Source organism: Nematolebias whitei, chromosome 4 (assembly GCF_014905685.2).
Source record: "Nematolebias whitei isolate Nwh7 chromosome 4, NemWhi1, whole genome shotgun sequence".
Taxonomy (NCBI): Eukaryota; Metazoa; Chordata; class Actinopteri; order Cyprinodontiformes; family Rivulidae; genus Nematolebias; species Nematolebias whitei.
In genome coordinates, this window is record NC_056501.1 from 54,715,409 (window position 1) to 54,733,454 (window position 18,046).

Here is an 18,046-nt window from a genome sequence, read left to right on the forward strand (position 1 = left end):
AACCAATATGTACCACATTTATTGTGCGTGATCAGTGAGAACTTATAGACACATTGGTATTGTTTTTTAACATTTGACTTAAGTGCGCCTCCTACATTATTCCAACAGTTATATCTCAGTGATACATTATCCGATCGGAACCAGATTTTTTTGTGCGTGATCAATGAGGACTTTTAGATACATTGGTATTGTGGATTCATAACATCACTTAAGCCCCACCTACTCAGAGAAAAAACTGTTAATTATTGGATGACACTTCCAGATTCGCATTGTGTAAGATATTACACTGAAACTTTGTTTGCTAACTATTGATTACCACACATGACATGTTTAAAGGCATAAAGGAAGTGCTTGTCAAATATTCGCAACAAAACAAGAAGTCACCATAACTCCTGTCTGGACGGTCAGATTTCGCCTATGCCTGTAAGACCGGCAGCTGGACAAATAACGACATGGACGGAAGGCGATGTCCAAGATTCGGTAAATGCGCCCCGAGAGAACTTTACTAATTGGCATTTATGTATGTGAATGTTCCTGTAAAGTGCCCTAAGACAACTTTGTTGTGATTTGGCGCTATATAAATAATCTGAAATGAATTGAAAACGAGTTATTTTGTGTAAAACATAACGTTATACAACAAAGTCCATGCTCAATAATCCAGGTATAAAATCCAACATTTTTCAGTCAGGTCATCTGGACAGTTTCTTTTTTTTTGTGCTGAAACGTTTTGCCTTCGATCCGGAAGGCTTCATCAGTCAAGGAAACACACAGCAAAACTGATTCTTCTCCCAACAGCTTACTCCAAAGTGGAACAAACCAGTTCTGCTTGTGATTAGATGGTCTCTTTGGCACACCCCCTCCTCCATTGCCGGCCCTCTTCTTTGTTGACAGTCTTGTCAAACTGGTTGAAAACAACAAAGTCCATGCTCAATAAGTAGGAGGGGACCCAGGATGGACCCCTGCGGAACCCCCCATTTAAGCTCTGCCTCTGCGGAACTAAAATCCTTGATGGAGACACAAAAGGATCTGTCAGCGAGGTAAGATCTGAACCAATTGAGGGTTGACCCTGTGATGGCCACCCACTGCTCCAACCTAGCAATGAGGATCTCATGGTCGATGGTGTCAAAGGTGGCTGTAAGGTCCAATAGGACAAGCAGCACAGAATTGCCAGTATCTGTGGATAAGAAGATGTCATTTAAAACCTTCAGTATGGCAGTTTCAGTGCTATTGAGAGGTTTAAAGCCAGATTGGAATAGCTCTAAGATAGCGTGACCTTCCAGGGTCCTATTTACAATAGCAAGAATGGTCAGACCTAGAGTAGGAAAAACCTCCTTTAGTAGTTGAGGGGGGGCCACATCAAAGGAGGAACCAGAAAGTTTCAAGCTGCACATTGCCTGCTCTAGAGAAGATAGAGTGATGGGTTCAAAATGGTCAAATAGAGCTACAGATTGAGGTGGGATGGATGGGTCATGAGTTGGAGGGGAAATGAGAGCCTGGGTGGTCGCAATTTTTTCCAGAATGAAATGTAGGAAGTTCTCGCACAGCTCAGTCGAGGCTTCCAGAATTGAACTGAATTGAATTGAATTGAAATGATAATTCAGACCCCGGTGTTTCTCACCACCACTGAAGAGCTGACATCCCAGTTCAACTCTGTCTGCTTAAAGATTCTGGATCATGTCGCTCCTGTTAAAACTAAAAAATCAAAAACGTCACCAAGGCGTGATGGTTAAGTGAGGCGTCCACCTCACTTAACCATCATGATGGTTAAGTGAGGTGGAGAACAGAGTTTAGGGTAGAAAAGAGGACACGTGGGTTGTGAGAGTTTGAGGTAATGATATCAAAAAAGTGTTTAGATTTAGCAGCTTTTACTGCTTTCTGAAAACGGCGCCGACTCTCTTTAAGTATTTGAAAAGAGACCTGCAGCCTGTCTTTCCTCCATTTGCGCTCTGCCTCCTGCACTGCTGCCTAATGGCCTTGGTGACGTCATTCAGCCAAGGTTCTGCTCTGAGTTTTGATTTTTTAGTTTTAACAGGAGCGACATGACCCAGAATCTTTAAGCAGACAGAGTTGAACTGGGATGTCAGCTCTTCAGTGGTGGTGAGAAACACCGGGGACTGAATTATCATTTCAATTCAATTCAATTCAATTCAGTTTATTTATATAGCGCCAAATCATAACAAAGTTGTCTCAGGGCACTTTACGGAAACATTCACAAACATAAAAGCCAATTAGTAGTTCTTTATCTAAGGAATCCAGCAGACAAGATGAATCTTGGCTTCGTTGCAGTCTCCCATCCTGAGCAAGCACAGTGGCAACAGTGGAAAGGAAAAACTCCCTTTTAAAAGGAAGAAACCTCCAGCAGAACCAGGCTCAGGACAAGCGGCCATCTGCTCTGACCGGCTGGTTGAGAGGACAGGGAGGAGAGACAGACAAACACAGAATGGTAGGTCCAGGTATAAGTCCAGGTGTATCTGAAAGACAAAAAAACACATGTTGATAGAAAAAATAATTACAAATACAAAACAGGTTGAGCAGAGTAAGTAAAGACAGAAGTAGAGTGAAAATTGTGGTCAGTTTGTCCTCCAGCAGTCTAAGCCTATAGCAGCATAACTAAGGGACAGCTCAGGAAACCCAAGCCGACCCCAACTATAGGATTTAGCAAAAAGGAAAGTCTTAAGCCTAGTTTTAAAACTGGATAATGTGTCAGCCTCACGGACAGAGATTGGAAGTTGGTTCTACAAGAGAGGAGCCTGATAACTAAAAGATCTGCCTCCCATTCTGTTTTTGTAAATTCTAGGAACCACAAGTAAACCTGCAATCTGAGAGCGAAGCGCTCTGTTAGGAAAATATGGAACAATAAGATCTGTAATATAAGATGGAGCCAGGTTGTTGAGAGCTTTGTAGGTTAGAAGTAAGATTTTGATTCTATTCTGGATTTGACAGGGAGCCAATGGAGAGAAACTAAAACTGGAGAAATATGATCTTTCCCAGTAACCCCGGTTAAGACTCTGGCAGCAGCATTTTGGATCAACTGAAGACGTTTTAAAGAAGTATTTGGACATCCAGATAATAAACCATTGCAATAGTCCAGTCTAGACGTGACAAATGCATGGACCAGTTTTTCTGCATCATTTTTAGATGTTTCTAATTTAGTGATATTACGCAGATGGAAGAAGGCAGTTCTAGTAACGTTTTTAATGTGGGGGATAAAAGACATGTCCTGATCAAAAATAACACCAAGATTTTTAACATTAGAGCTGGAGGACAGATTAATGCCATCTAAGGAGGGAGAAAGACTGAAAAATTCATTCCTAAGGTGCTCACGTCCAAAACCAAAACCTCAGTTTTGTCCGTGTTCAACAGGAGAAAATTAAGAGTCATCCAGGTTTTTATGTCTTTAAGACATGCTTGTAGTCTAAGTAGCTGATATGATTCATTGGGTTTAATGGACAAATATAATCATGTGTCATCAGCATAACAATGGAAATTTATCCCATGCTGTTTAATAACTTTACCTAATGGAAGCATATATAAAGTAAAGAGTATTGGCCCAAGCACTGAGCCCTGAGGAACTCCATGACTAACTTTGGTGTATGAAGAAGATTTATTATTTACATTTACAAACTGGAATCTATCAGAGAGCTATGATTTAAACCACTTTAGAACCGTTCCTGTAATCCCAATATCATATTCAAGCCTCTGTAGTAAAATATTGTGATCAACTGTATCAAATGCAGCACTGAGGTCTAATAGGACCAGTATAGACACAAGTCCATTGTCTGAGGCCATGAGAATATCATTAGTGACTTTTACTAGTGCTGTTTCTGTGCTATGATGAGCTCTAAACCCTGACTGAAACTCTTCAAACAGATTATTTCTTTGTAGATGTTCAGGCAACTGACCTGCAACTATTTTCTCTAGAATTTTTTAGATGAAAGTTAGATTAGATATAGGTCTATAGTGTGCCAGAATTTCTGAATCAAGATCAGACTTTTTAAGTAAAAGTTTAAGTACAGCAACCTTAAAGCACTGTGGTACATAACCATCCATTAAAGACAAATTAAGTAGATCCAAAATGTGGACATTAATTAGGGGAAATACCTCTTTAAACAGTCTGGTTGGGATGGGATCTAGCAGACATGTGGATGGTTTGGATGAGGTTATTATTTTTGACAATTCAGAGAGCTCAACAGGACAAAAACTGTCCAAACATAAATCAGGCTCTAGTGAAATTTTTAAAGACGCCTCATTTGACAGGGGACTAGAGATAGTAGAAGGAAGGATGGTTTGAATTTTCTCTCTAATTGAAAAATTTTTATTTATAAAGAATCTCATGAAGTCATCACTACTTATAGTTGTAGGGATACATGGTTCAACAGAAATGGGACTTTTAATTAGTCTAGCAATACTACTAAACAGAAACCTAGGGTTATTTTTATTCTCCTCCATTAAAGATGAGTAATATAAAGTTCTAGCGTTACAGAGAGCTTTTTTTATATGTTAGCGGACTATCTTTCCAAGTTAAATAAAATTCTTCAACATTAGTAGAGCGCCATTTTCTCTCCTGGTTTCTAGATGCCTGCTTTAAAGTACGTAACTCAGAATTGAACCAAGGAGCCAGTTTCCTCTGATTGATTACTTTCTTTTTCAGTGGAGCAATTTTATCAAGTGAAGTTTTCATTTGCAAGTTTGCATACTTTCTGGAGTCCTTGGAGGGGGTACTGGAAAGTGCACCTTCTGGGGACTCCCTTGTTCTGCTGGGGGACTTCAATGCTCATGTGGGCAATGACAGTGAGACCTGGAGGGGTGTGGTTGGGAGGAACGGCCCCCCTGATCTGAACCAGAGTGGTGTTCTGTTGTTGGACTTCTGTGCTCGTCATGGATTGTCAATAACGAACACCTTGTTCAAGCATAAGTGTGTCCATATGTGCTCCTGGCACCAGGACACCCTAGGCCGCAGTTTGATGATCGACTTTGTCATCGTCTCATCTGATCTGCGGCCACATGTCTTGGACACTCGTGTGAAGAGAGGGGCGGAGCTGTCAACTGATCACTACCTGGTGGTGAGTTGGCTCCGATGGTGGGGGAGGATGCTGGTCAGACCTGGCAGACCCAAACGTATTGTGAGGGTTTGCTGGGAACGTCTGGCAGAGTCTCCTGTGAGACGGAGTTTCAACTCCCACCTCCGGGAGAACTTTGAACATGTTCCGAGGGAGGTGGGGGACATTGAGTCTGAGTGGACCATGTTTCGTGCCTCTACTGTCGCGGTGGCAACCCTCGAACCCGATGGTGGACACCGTCGGTGAGGAATGCTGTCAGGCTGAAGAAGGAGTCCTATCGGGCCTTTTTGGCCTGTGGGATCCCGGAAGCAGCTGATGGGTACCGGCAGTCCAGGCGACTTGCGGCTCGGGTGGTTGCTGAGGCAAAAACTCGGGCATGGGAGGAGTTCAGAGAGGCCATGGAGAACGACTTCCGCACGGCTTCGAGATGATTCTGGTCCACCATCTGGCGTCTCGGGGGGGGGGAAAGCGGTACGCCACCAACACTGTTTATAGTAGGAGTGGTGTGCTACTGACCTCAACTCGGGATGTTGTGGGTCGAAGGGCGGAATACTTTGAAGACCTCCTCAATCCCACCGGCACGTCTTCCACTGAGGAAGCGGAGCCTGGGGACTCTGGGTCAGGCCCTCCAATCTCTGGTGCTGAGGTCACCGAGGTGGTTAAAAAGCTCCTCGGTGGCAGGGCCCCAGGGGTGGATGAGATTCGCCCAGAGTTCCTTAGGGCTCTGGATGTTGTAGAGTTGTGTTGGCTTACGCGACTCTGCAATATTGCGTGGACATCGGGGGAAGTTCCCTTGGATTGGCAGACCGGGGTGGTGGTCCCCCTATTCAAAAAGGGGGACCGTAGAGTGTGTTCCAACTACAGGGGAATCACACTCTTAAGCCTCCCTGGTAAGGTCTATTCCGGGGTTCTGGAGAGGAGGGTCCGTCAGATAGTCGAACCTCGGATTCAGGAGGAGCAGTGTGGTTTTCGCCCTGGCCGTGGAACACTGGACCAGCTCTACACTCTCAGCAGGGTCCTGGAGGGTGCATGGGAGTTTGCCCAACCAGTCTACATGTGCTTTGTGGACTTGGAGAAGGCGTTCGACCGCGTCCCTCGGGGGGCCCTGTGGGGGGTACTCTGGGAGTATGGGGTACCGGACCCTTTGATACGGGCTGTTAGGTCCCTGTATGACCTGTGTCAGAGCCTGGTCCGCATCGCCGGCAGTAAGTCGGGCTTGTTCCCAGTGAGACTTGGACTCCGCCAAGGTTGCCCTTTGTCACGATTCTGTTAATAACTTTTATGGACAGAATTTCTAGGCGCAGCCAAGGTGTTGAGGGGATCCGTTTTGGTGGCCTTAGGATTGCGTATCTGCTTTTTGCAGATGATGTGGTCTTATTGGCGTCATCAGATCGTGATCTACAGCTTTCGCTGGAGCGGTTCGCAGCCGAATGCGACGCGGCCGGGATGAAGATCAGTTCCTCCAAATCCGAGGCCATGGTCTTGAGCCGGAACAGGGTAGAGTGCCCTCTCCGGGTCAGGGAGGAGGTCCTACCCCAAGTGGAGGAGTTCAAGTATCTTGGGGTCTTGTTCACGAATGAGGGAAAAATGGAGCGTGAGATCGATAGGCGGATAGGTGCAGCGTCTGCAGTGAAGCGGGCGCTGTACAGGTCTGTCCTGGTGAAGAGAGAGTTGAGTCAAAAGGCGAAGCTCTCGATTTACCGATCGATCTACGTTCCCACCCTCATCTATGGTCACGAGCTTTGAGTTGTGACCGAAAGAATGAGATCTCGGATACAAGCGACCGAAATGAGTTTTCTCCGCAGGGTGTCTGGGCTCTCCCTTAGAGACAGGGTGAGAAGCTCGATCATCCGGGAGGGACTCAGAGTAGAGCCGCTGCTTCTCCACGTCGAGAGGAGCCAGTTGAGGTGGCTTGGGCATCTGTTTAGGATGCCTTCTGGACGCCTCCCTGGTGAGGTCTTCCGGACACGTCCCATCGGAAGGAGGCCCAGAGGAAGACCCAGGACACGCTGGAGGGACTATGTTTCTCGGCTGGCCTGGGAGCGCCTCGGGATTCCCCCGGAACAGCTGGCCCAAGTGGCTGGGGAGAGGGAAGTCTGGGCCTCCCTACTTAGGCTGCTACCCCCGCGACCCGACCCCGGATAAGCGGAAGAAAATGGATGGATGGATGGATGGAAGTTTGCATTGAAGTTGTAAGATGATCAACTAGATGATCTAAGTAACTGTTCTCTGATGCATTACTCTGCAAGACAGAGGAAAACATTGATGGAAGAGATTGTTTAAATTTGGTTACAGCATTTTCTGATAAGCACCCTCTGAGATGAAATTTACTCTCAGTGACTGTGTAGTCATTTAATGTAAACTCAAAGGTTATTAAAAATGGTCGGACAGAATAGGATTTTGAAGAACTATTACCTAGTCCTTAATCTCTACACCATAGGTCAGAACTAAATCAAGAGTGTGATGATAAGAATGAGTAGATGTGCGGACGTTTTGGTTAAACCAAATGACTCTAATAAATTATTAAAGGCTATGCTTAAGCTATCACTCTCAACATCCACATGAATATTGAAATCACCCATTATGATGATTTTATCAGTATTTAATAGTAAGTCAGTTAATAATTCTGAGAATTCAGCCAAAAACAGAGTAAGCGCCTGGTGGATGATATATAACAACTAGCAAAAGTGGCTTTTCTGATTTCCATTTTGGATGAGAAAGACTGAGGGACAGTGATTCAAAGGCATCATAAGTAATAACTGATTTGGCATTAATCGATAATTCTGACTGAAAAATAGAAGCTACTCCTCCACCTCGGCCAGTTGTTCTAGGAACATGAAAATTTAAATAATTAACAGAAGTGGATTCATTTATACTAACAAAATCCTCCTGTTGTAGCCAAGTTTCTGTCGGACAGAATAAATCAATATGATGATCAGTTATCAGTTCATTAACTAACAGGGATTTAGAGGAAAGAGATCTGATGTTCAATAATCCACATTTAATGAATTTATGATTTTGCTTTGCTAAAGTAACTGTGTTTATTTTAATCAGATTTTTATGATTTATATTTTTAGAGCTGATATTTGGTTTATTTAATTTGAGCCGTGGGCGAGTTGACACTGTTTCAAAGTTGGTGTGGGTGGGTAACAAAGGAGAAGCAGCAGAGAGGTGTGGAGGACTACAACTCTGCTTCCTGGACTGGACCCTGGGTTGTCAATAATTTGGGGGATAAAAAAATAAAAAATAATAATAATTTGGGGGATAAACAAAATCAGCCATATTCCTAGAAAGAAGAGCGGCTCCGTCCAAAGTGGGATGGATGCCATCTCTCTGCATCAAACCAGGTTTTCCCCAGAAACAACTTCAGTTATCTATGTAGCCCATGTCATTGTCAGAACACCACCTGGACACCCAGCGGTTGAACGACGACATACGGCTAAACATGTCATCGCTGGTCAGGTTGGGGAGGGGGCCAGAGAAAACTACGGAGTATAAATATACATGGTTTTAGCAAAGTCACACACTGAAGCAACATTCATTTTAGTGACCTCCGATCGGCGTAACCGGGTGTCATTACCGCTGACGTGAATAACAATCTTACTGTATTTAGCCTTAGCCTTAGTCAGCAGTTTCAGATACGATTCTATGTCGCCCGCTCTGGCCCGCGGAATGCATTTGACTATGGCCGCTGGAGTCCCTAAAGCCACGTTTTGGACTATGGAGCTTCCAATAACCAGGGTCTACTTCTCAGCGGGTGTGTCACTGAGCGAGGAAAATCGATTAGAAACGTGAACGGGTCGGTGGTGAACTGGGGGCTTAGCTTTAGCACTACGCTTGCTCCGCTTGACCGTCACCCAGCTGGCCTGGGGTCCCGGCTGCTCGGGGTCTGCTGGAGGACCGCTAACGGGAGCTAGCCTCTGTGGTTCCGCGCTGTCAAAGAGGACCTGGCTATTTCAGAGTTATAAACATCTGTGAAACGTGCGGCAGTGAAGTGGTTAATGGCCCGGCTACTACGTGCAGGAATGCACGGCTTAGGAATTAGATGGGGAGTGTGAACTCAAACCAGACTGGCATGTGGTCTGAAAAAACATTATCACCAATTTCAAGATTACTAACAGTCACATCACGTGTTAAAACAAGGTCCAATGTATGTCCGCGTTCTTGGGTGGGACCGTTTACATGCTGAGTTAGATTAAATGAGTCCAATAAATCTAAAAAGTCCTTAACCAAGGGCTTCTCCTGACAGCACACATGAAAATTAAAGTCCCCAATAATGAAAACATGATCATATTTTGGTGTGATTTCAGCCAAGAAATCAGAAAACTCATTTATGAAATCCTTAGATCGAGGTGGGCGGTAGACGAGTGTGCATAAAGTCGAAGGCGAATGGCTGAGTTCAAAGACGCTCAGCTCAAAGTTGGCGCGAGAAACTGGGATGGGCAGTTGTTTACAGTCAAAAGTTGATTTGAATATTGCTAATAATCCACCACCGCGCCGGCCTGATGGCAGACAGACAGTTCGGTGGCAATAATTCCGTCAAGGCGCTGGACTCACCCGGAGATATCCAAGTCTCTGTGATACAGAGAAAGTCCAAATCGCGTTCTTGAAAGTAGTCCCTGAGGATAAAAGTTTTATTGGTAACAGAAGCTTGCGTTGACCAAACACATCCGGATACTGTCCAAAGTGGACCCAGCAGCGGTGGAGGAAGCGCGCGCCAGTGGCCGCAGATTTTCTATAACGGCACCTCCGGGTCGGCCCGTGCGGCGCACCAGTCGACAACTCCCGTTGTTTACCTGGTCCGTGCACGCGGGAAGCTGGTGATGGAAACCATGACCACCAGCTGGAGAGGAAGATGCAGTGTGCAGGGCTTTAAGCTTTACCAGCCACCCAGCACATTTTCCCCGACGTCTGGAGCGATATCTCCAGGCAGGCAGGTGAGGAGTGCAGCGGAGGTAAACAGGCACGTCCGCCAGCAGCGGGGGAAGGGTGGGGGGCAGCGGTACGCTCATAATGATCCAAATAAGTGACATCGGCGGCAGGAAAAACGAACATCCCAGAAGCTGTTGTCGGTCATACACCAGCAGCGAGTTTATGTCCCAGATGAAGAACAAAACACAAATAATCCGAACTCCATCAGCAGAGGTGGATTGCAAGCCATGTACTGTACATGGGTGCCATCTTACCGGAAGTCCGGAAGTTATTGCTAGTATCACTTAGCCTCCTGTGAATAGCAAACAGCCATCAGGGTGCTAATGATCCATTGTTAGGCTGATGGTCCTTCTTGATCATGTGAGCAGCTGGTTCAGCAGCAAACTGGTTGATCCACTCTGAGAAGGTGCTATTTATAAGACTGAGCTGAATACAGCACCTCAGACTAAGGAAGTCTCTCGGATGAGAGATGAAACGTTTCTATATTTTTTTGCTTTGTTTTGTTTTTTGTTTTTTTGAATGTCCAGAAGACCAGATTGAACTTTTTTGGATTTTTCTACCTGGATTATTGAGCATGCATCAGGATATTTACTAATTGGCTTTTATGTATGTGAATGTTCCTGTAAAGTGCCCTGAGACAACTTTATTGTGATTTGGTGCTATATAAATAAACTGAATTGAATTGAATTTTTGTGCTTGAATTGTTGTGCTCTCTGATAATTGACTTCCTGTTTTTCTCTTATACACCAGCCTTTCTGTCTGTAACCTGTCCTCAGCTTCATGGTGAGTTGACAAACTCTTAAATGTTGACGTACACAGACAATAAGAAGTAAAGATTTTACCTGAAAACATTTTGCTTGAACAAGTAAGCACTGATATGTCCTCCATTCAAAAAGCGAACTTCACATCCTGGCCAGATCTCTTGCAGACTGAGGACCCCTGTTCGAGGAACGTAGGCATCCTCTTTGGCCTGGACCACGATGATGAGGTTGGTGTCCACAGGTACTGACAGACAAACAGGACAGAGAGGACACTTGTATTGTTATTAAGACAAATCACACAGAAATGATGTTCAATGCACATCTTAGTCCAAGTTAGAAAAATCACATCCAATCCCAACCAATGAAGACATTTACTGGTTCTTATTTTGTATGTAAGAAAATCAAAAAATATATAAAATTTAAATCTGAGTCCATCGCAACACATATTTACTAAACTACTCTTAACACTTGTGTGACTTTCAACCGTAATGAAATTAGTACCCATCTACAATTGTTCATAAAGCCTGGTTTTAATTTTTAAATTTATGACGAATCATCAAAACATAAAAAAAAGGTTCATCCAAACCATCCACATGTCTGCTAGATCCCATCCAAACCAGACTGTTTAAAGAGGTATTTCCCCTAATTAATGTCCACATTTTGGATCTACTTATTCTGTCTTTAATGAATGGTTACGTACTACAGAGCTTTAAGGTTGCTGTAATTAAACCTTTATTCAAGAAACATAACCTTGATTAAGGAATTCTGGCCAATTATAGACCTACAGAAGTTCCTTGTTTATCACGGGGGATCCGTACCATGAAGACGAGCGATAAGTGAAAAACCGCGAAGTAGGAATAGTAGTACAAGTAGTGAGTAGTAGTTTATTTTAGTATATATAGTATAGTATATAAATATATCTATATATATCTATATATCTATCTATATATATCTATATATAGATATATATAAAGGTGTTTTAAACCCTTCCCACACTAAACTCTAAACCAGGAGTGTAAATGTCACTTACATAAGGGGGCCACATTTAAAACCTTTTTCAAACTAAGGGCCAATTTCAGAATCTACATTAACTCAAGTTAGATACCCAACATCTTTTCTTGGTCGCAGGTTCCTCAACAAGAGTTTGATTGGTTTCATTTGACGGTCTCTGTTGTGCTTTCGACATCATAATCAAAGATTACTGAAAAAATTCAAGAGATAAAAGTATTTTACATTTCACATATAATCATGGGGGCCAGATAAGATGTCAACGAGGGCCACATATGGGCCCCAGGTCTTGAGTTTGACATGTTTTCTTCTCTAAAAGAGCACAGAATGTCATGATCTCAGCTCTTTGCCTCCAGCTGCACTCAGCCATCTGCAAGCACTCACAGCCACGCCCACTTCTCTGCTCTGAATGGAGAACAGCTGATCAGCTGCAGTAGGATGTTTATCCTGCAGTGTGGGCTGCACAAAGGTGAGGCAGGTGCTAAATAATTTAAAATAATTTATTTTAAACAAAAATTCCATGCCAATCGTGCGGCTCATCCATCAATCAGCCAATTGTGTGTCATGTCCAATGTTATTTTGAAAAAACGCAATAGAGCAAGTCCGTGATAAACGAACAGCGAAGTAGCGAGGGACTACTGTATATCTAATCTAACGTTCATCTAAAAAATTCTACAGAAAATAAGTTGCAACAGGTGCGTGAACATCTGAAATTAAATAATCTGTTTGAAGAGTTTCAGTCAGTGTTTAGAGCTCATCATAACAATGAATCTGCACTAGTGAAAATTACCAATGATATTCTCATGGCTTCAGACAATGAACTTGTCTCTATACTGGTCCTGTTAGACCTCAGTGCTGCATTTGATAAAATTGATCATAATATTCTATTACAGAGACTTTAATATGATGTTGGAATTACAGGAATGGCTCTAAAATGTTTTAAATAATATTTATCTGATAAAGTCCAATTTGTAAATTTAAATAATGAATCTTCATCATACACCAAAGTTAGTCATGGAGTTCCTCTGGGTTCAGTGCTTGGAGCAATACTCTTTCTCTTATATATGCTTCCATTAGGTAAAGTTATTAAACAGTATGAGATTTATTTTCATTGTTATGCTGATGATGCACAGTTGTATTTGTCCATGAAACCCAATGAATCCAGTCAGTTACTTAGGTTGTTTTCACACCTGATAGTCCGGTAGACTCGGTTCGGTTGGGGACCAATATTCATAACATTTTGTTTACATTTGAGCTGTTTCATTTGCATTCATACTGCACTGTGCAGTCGAGCCAACCTGTTTGAACCAACCTGTTCTCCCACTCGCCTGTGGTGGCGCTGCACCAAGGACTACTGAAAGAAACTAAACAAAAACCTCTGAAGAAGACACTTCTTCTTCTTCTTCTGGAAAAAAAAAAAAAAAAACGGAGTGGCATCAAATTTTAGCAGTTTTAGGAGTTATATTTAGTCATTTTTCAAAAATGGACTCATCATGAGTGGAAGATGAGGCAGAAAACCATGGAGAATATTGTTTTTCACACAAGGCAGCTGACGGTTCAATATGAGGCAAGAGAAATGTGTGCTTGTTTGCCCTGCGCTGTACTCCACTTCTTGCTTGTGGAGCGGGGCCTGGTCTGCTTACGTTCACACAGTACTCGAACCGCGCTGGAGTTTTCTTCTACCGGACCAAGACCTAAGTTTTAGCCCGGGCCATAGTTCGCCTTTTTGTTCCGTGACAGAGTTCGATGGTGCGTTCACACCTCCCCAAACGAATCGGACTTCCTAGGCAAACGAGCTAGAGTTCGGAACAACAGGGCTGGTGTGAATGCACCCTTAGACTAAAAGCATGTCTTAAAGACATAAAAACCTGGATGATCCTAAATTTTCAGCTTTTAAACTCAGACAAGACAGAGTTTGTGGTTTTTGGACCCAAGCATCTTAGGAATATTTTTTTCAGTGTTTCACCCTCCTTGGATGGCATTAATCTGGCCTCCAGTTCCATAGTTAAACATCTTGGTGTTATTTTTGATCAGGACATGTGTTTTAAACCCCACATTAAAAACATTACAAGAACTGCCTTCTTCCACCTGCGTAATATCGCTAAAATTCAGAATAGAATTCAAAATCTTACTTCTAACCTACAAAGCTCTCAACAACCTGGCTCCATCTTATATTACATATTTTATTGTTCCATATTTTCCTAACAGAGCACTTCGCTCTCAGGCTGCAGATTTACTTGTGGTTCCTAGAATTTACAAAAACAAAATGGGAGGCAGATCTTTCAGTTATCAGGCTCCTCTCTTGTGGAACCAACTTCCAATCTCTGTCAGTGAGGCTGACACATTATCCAGTTTTAAAACTAGGCTTAAGACTTTCCTTTTTGCTAAATCCTATAGTTAGGGTCGGCTTGGGTTTCCTGAGCTGTCCCTAGTTATGCTGCTATAGGCTTAGACTGCTGGAGGACAAACTGACCACAATTTTCACTCTGCTGCTGTCTTTACTTACTCTGCTCAACCTGTTTTGTATTTGTAATTATTTTTTCTATCCTTAACATGTGTTTTGTTTTTTTTTTTTTTTTATCTTTCAGATACACCTGGACCTACCATTCTATGTTCGTCTGTCTCTCCTTCATGTCCTCTCAAACCAGCCGGTCAGAGCAGATGGCTGCTTGTCCTGAGCCTGGTTCTGCTGGAGGTTTCTTCCTTTTAAAAGGGAGTTTTTCCTTTCCACTGTTGCCACTGTGCTTGCTCAGGATGGGAGACAGCAACGAAGCCCAGATTCAACTTGTCTGCTGGATTCCTTAGATAGAGAACTTTGGCTTTTATGTATGTGAATGTTCCTGTAAAGTGCCCTGAGACAACTTTGTTGTGATTTGGTGTTATATAAATAAACTGAACTTAATTGAATTGAATTGTGCTCCAGCATCAACGTGTGGCATGGAGGCTTCACAGCTGCAGAAAGAAAAGTTTTGCAGAGAGTGGTGAAGGGTGCACAGAAGTCTGTTGGAGCCAGCCTCCCCACCGTCACAGACATCTACTCCTCCAGATGCAGGAAGAGGGCCACCTGTACCATGAAGGACCCCACTCACCCAGCACACACACATTTTGCCTTGCTCCCTTCAAGCAGGAGGTTGAGGAGCATTAAGTGTAGAACCACTAGACTGAAGAACAGCTTATACCCTGAGGCTGTTATACTCATGAATCCCTAATCAGGATAATCACTGTGAAAAGAAAAATCACTATAATGCCACTTGATTGTGTGCTGCTGATTAACCATCCTGGGAATGCCTGTCAGAAGAATCTAACTCACACATCAGAGAGAACTTCAATGGTATCACAGAAAGGGCGGAGGACATTTCATTTGAATGGGTTTTGTTCTACACCTCCAATGTCGAGGCGGCTGCCTTGGGCTGTGGACAAAAGTGTAGGGACACATCAAGGTTTTTCTACCATCAACTTTTATTCTTTTGATACTTTGAAAGTAAGACTGACTCTCATTCCCAAAGCTGGACAGTAAGAAACCCTCCATCCATCCATTTTCTTCCGCTTATCCGGGGTCGGGTCGCGGGGGTAGCAGCTTAAGTAGGGAGGCCCAGACTTCCCTCTCCCCAGCCACGTGGGCAAGCTCCTCCGGGGGAATCCAGAGGCGTTCCCAGGCCAGCCGAGAAACATAGTCCCTCCAGCGTGTCCTGGGTCTTCCTCTGGGTCTCCTCCCGGTGGGTCGTGTCCGGAACACCTCACCAGGGAGGCGTTCAGGAGGCATCCTAACCAGATGCCCGAGCCACCTCAACTGGCTCCTCTCGATGTGGAGAAGCAGCGGCTCTACTCTGAGTCCCTCCCAGATGATCAAGCTTCTCATCCTATCTCTAAAGGAAAGCCCAGACACCCTGCAGAGAAAATTCATTTTGGCCGCTTGTATCCGAGATCTCGTTCTTTCGGTCACAACCCAAAGCTCATGACCATAGATGAGGGTAGGAACGTAGATAGATCGGTAAATTGAGAGCTTCGCCTTTTGACTCAGCTCTCTCTTCACCACGACAGACCTGTACAGCGCCCGCTTCACTGCAGACGCTGCACCTATCCGCCTTTCGATCTCACGCTCCATTTTTCCCTCATTCGTGAACAAGACCCCAAGATACTTGAACTCCTTCACTTGGGGCAGGACCTCCTCCCTGACCCAGAGAGGGCACTCTACCCTGTTCCGGCTCAAGACCATGGCCTTGGATTTGGAGGAACTGATCCTCATCCCGGCCATGTCGCACTCGGCTGCGAACCGCTCCAGCGAAAGCTGTAGATCACGATCTGATGAAGCCAATAGGACTACATCATCTGCAAAAAGCAGAGACACAATCCTAAGGCCACCAAAACAGATCCCCTCAACACCTTGGCTGTGCCTAGAAATTCTGCCCATAAAAGTTATGAACAGAATCAGTGACAAAGGGCAACCTTGGCGGAGTCCAACTCTCACTGGGAACAAGTCTGACTTACTGCCGGCAATGCGAACCAGGCTCCGACACCTGTCATATAGGGACCTAACAACCCGTATCAAAGGGCCCGGTACCCCATACTCCCAGAGTACCCCCCACAGGGTTCCCCGAGGGACGTGGTCGAACGCCTTCTCCAAGTCCACAAAGCACATATAGACCGGTTGGGCAAACTCCCACGCACCCTCCAGGACCCTGCTGAGAGTGTAGAGCAGGTCCAGTGTTCCACAACCAGGACGAAAACCGCACTGCTCTTCCTGAATCCGAGGTTCGACTATCCGATGGACCCTCCTCTCCAGAACCCCCGAAAAGACATTACTAGGGAGGCTTAAGAGCGTGATCCCCTGTAGTTGGAACACACTCTACGGTCCCCCTTTCTGAATAGGGGAACCACCAAGCCAACCACCAAGCAAACCTGCCAATCCAGGGGAACTTCCCCCGATGTCCACGCAATATTGCAGAGTCGCGTAAGCCAACACAACCCTACAACATCCAAAGCCTTAAGGAACTCTGGGCGAATCTCATCACCCCTGGGGCCCTGCCACCGAGGAGTTTTTTAACCACCTCGGTGACCTCAGCATCAGAGATTGGAGGGCCTGACCCAAAGTCTCCAGGCTCCGCTTCCTCAGTGGAAGACGTGCCGGTGGGATTGAGGAGGTCTTCAAAGTATTCTGCCCACCAACCCATGACATCCCGAGTTGAGGTCAGCAGCACACCACCCCTACTATAAACAGTGTTGGTGGTGTACCGTTTCCCCCCCCCCCCCGAGACGCCGGATGGTGGACCAGAATCGCCTTGACGCCGTGTGGAAGTCATTCTCCATGGCCTCTCCAAACTCTGCCCATGCCCGAGTTTTTGCCTCAGCTACCACCCGAGCCTCATGTCGCTTGGACTGCCGGTACCCATCAGCTGCTTCCGGGATCCCACAGGCCAAAAAGGCCCGATAGGACTCCTTCTTCAGCCTGACAGCATCCCTCACCGCCGGTGTCCACCACCGGGTTCGAGGGTTGTCGCCGCGACAGGCACTGACAACCTTGCGGCCGCAGCTTTGGTAAGCCGCCTCGACAATAGAGGCATGGAACATGGCCCACTCATACTCAATGTTCCCCACCTCCCCCGGAACATGTTTGAAGTTCTCCCAAAGGTGAGAGTTAAAGCTCCGTCTCACAGGAGACTCTGCCAGATGTTCCCAGCAAACCCGTATAATACGTTTGGGCCTGCCAGGTCTGACCGGCATCCTCCCCCACCATCTGAGCCAACTCACCACCAGGTAGTGATCACTGGATAGCTCCTCCCCTCTCTTCACTCGAGTGTCCAAGACATGTGGCCGCAGATCAGATGAGATGACAAGAAAGTTGATCATCAAACTGCGGCCTAGGGTGTCCTGGTGCCAGGAGCACATATGGACACCTTACGCTTGAACATGGTGTTCGTTATAGACAATCCATGACGAGCAAAGAAGTCTAACAACAGAACACCACTCGGGTTCAGATCAGGGGGGCCGTTCCTCCCAACCACACCCCTCAAGGTCTCACTGTCATTGCCCACGTGAGCATTGAAGTCCCCCAGCAGAACAAAGGAGTCCCCAGGGGGTGAACTTTCCAGTACCCCCTCCAAGGACTCCAAAAAGGGTGGATAATCTGAACTGCCGTTTGGTGCATAAGCACAAATGACAGTCAGAACCCGTCTCCCCACACGTAGGCGGAGGGAGGCCACCCTCTCATTCACCGGGGTGAACCTCAACACACAGGCATCAAGATGGGGGGCAATAAGTAAGCCCACTCCTGCTTGATGCCTCTCA

At 45.2% G+C, this 18,046-nt stretch overlaps 1 protein-coding gene across 1 annotated transcript in view; it reads right to left on the bottom strand.

The window, feature by feature from the left end:
• The window catches only part of abhd18 (abhydrolase domain containing 18), a 256,999-nt gene that overhangs the window by 29,759 nt on the left and 209,194 nt on the right, over positions 1-18,046 (bottom strand). Inside the window, exon 13 of the mRNA XM_037675441.1 lies at positions 10,835-10,997. Coding sequence (XP_037531369.1) covers positions 10,835-10,997 — 163 coding nt within the window. The remainder of the gene's footprint in view (positions 1-10,834; positions 10,998-18,046) is intronic.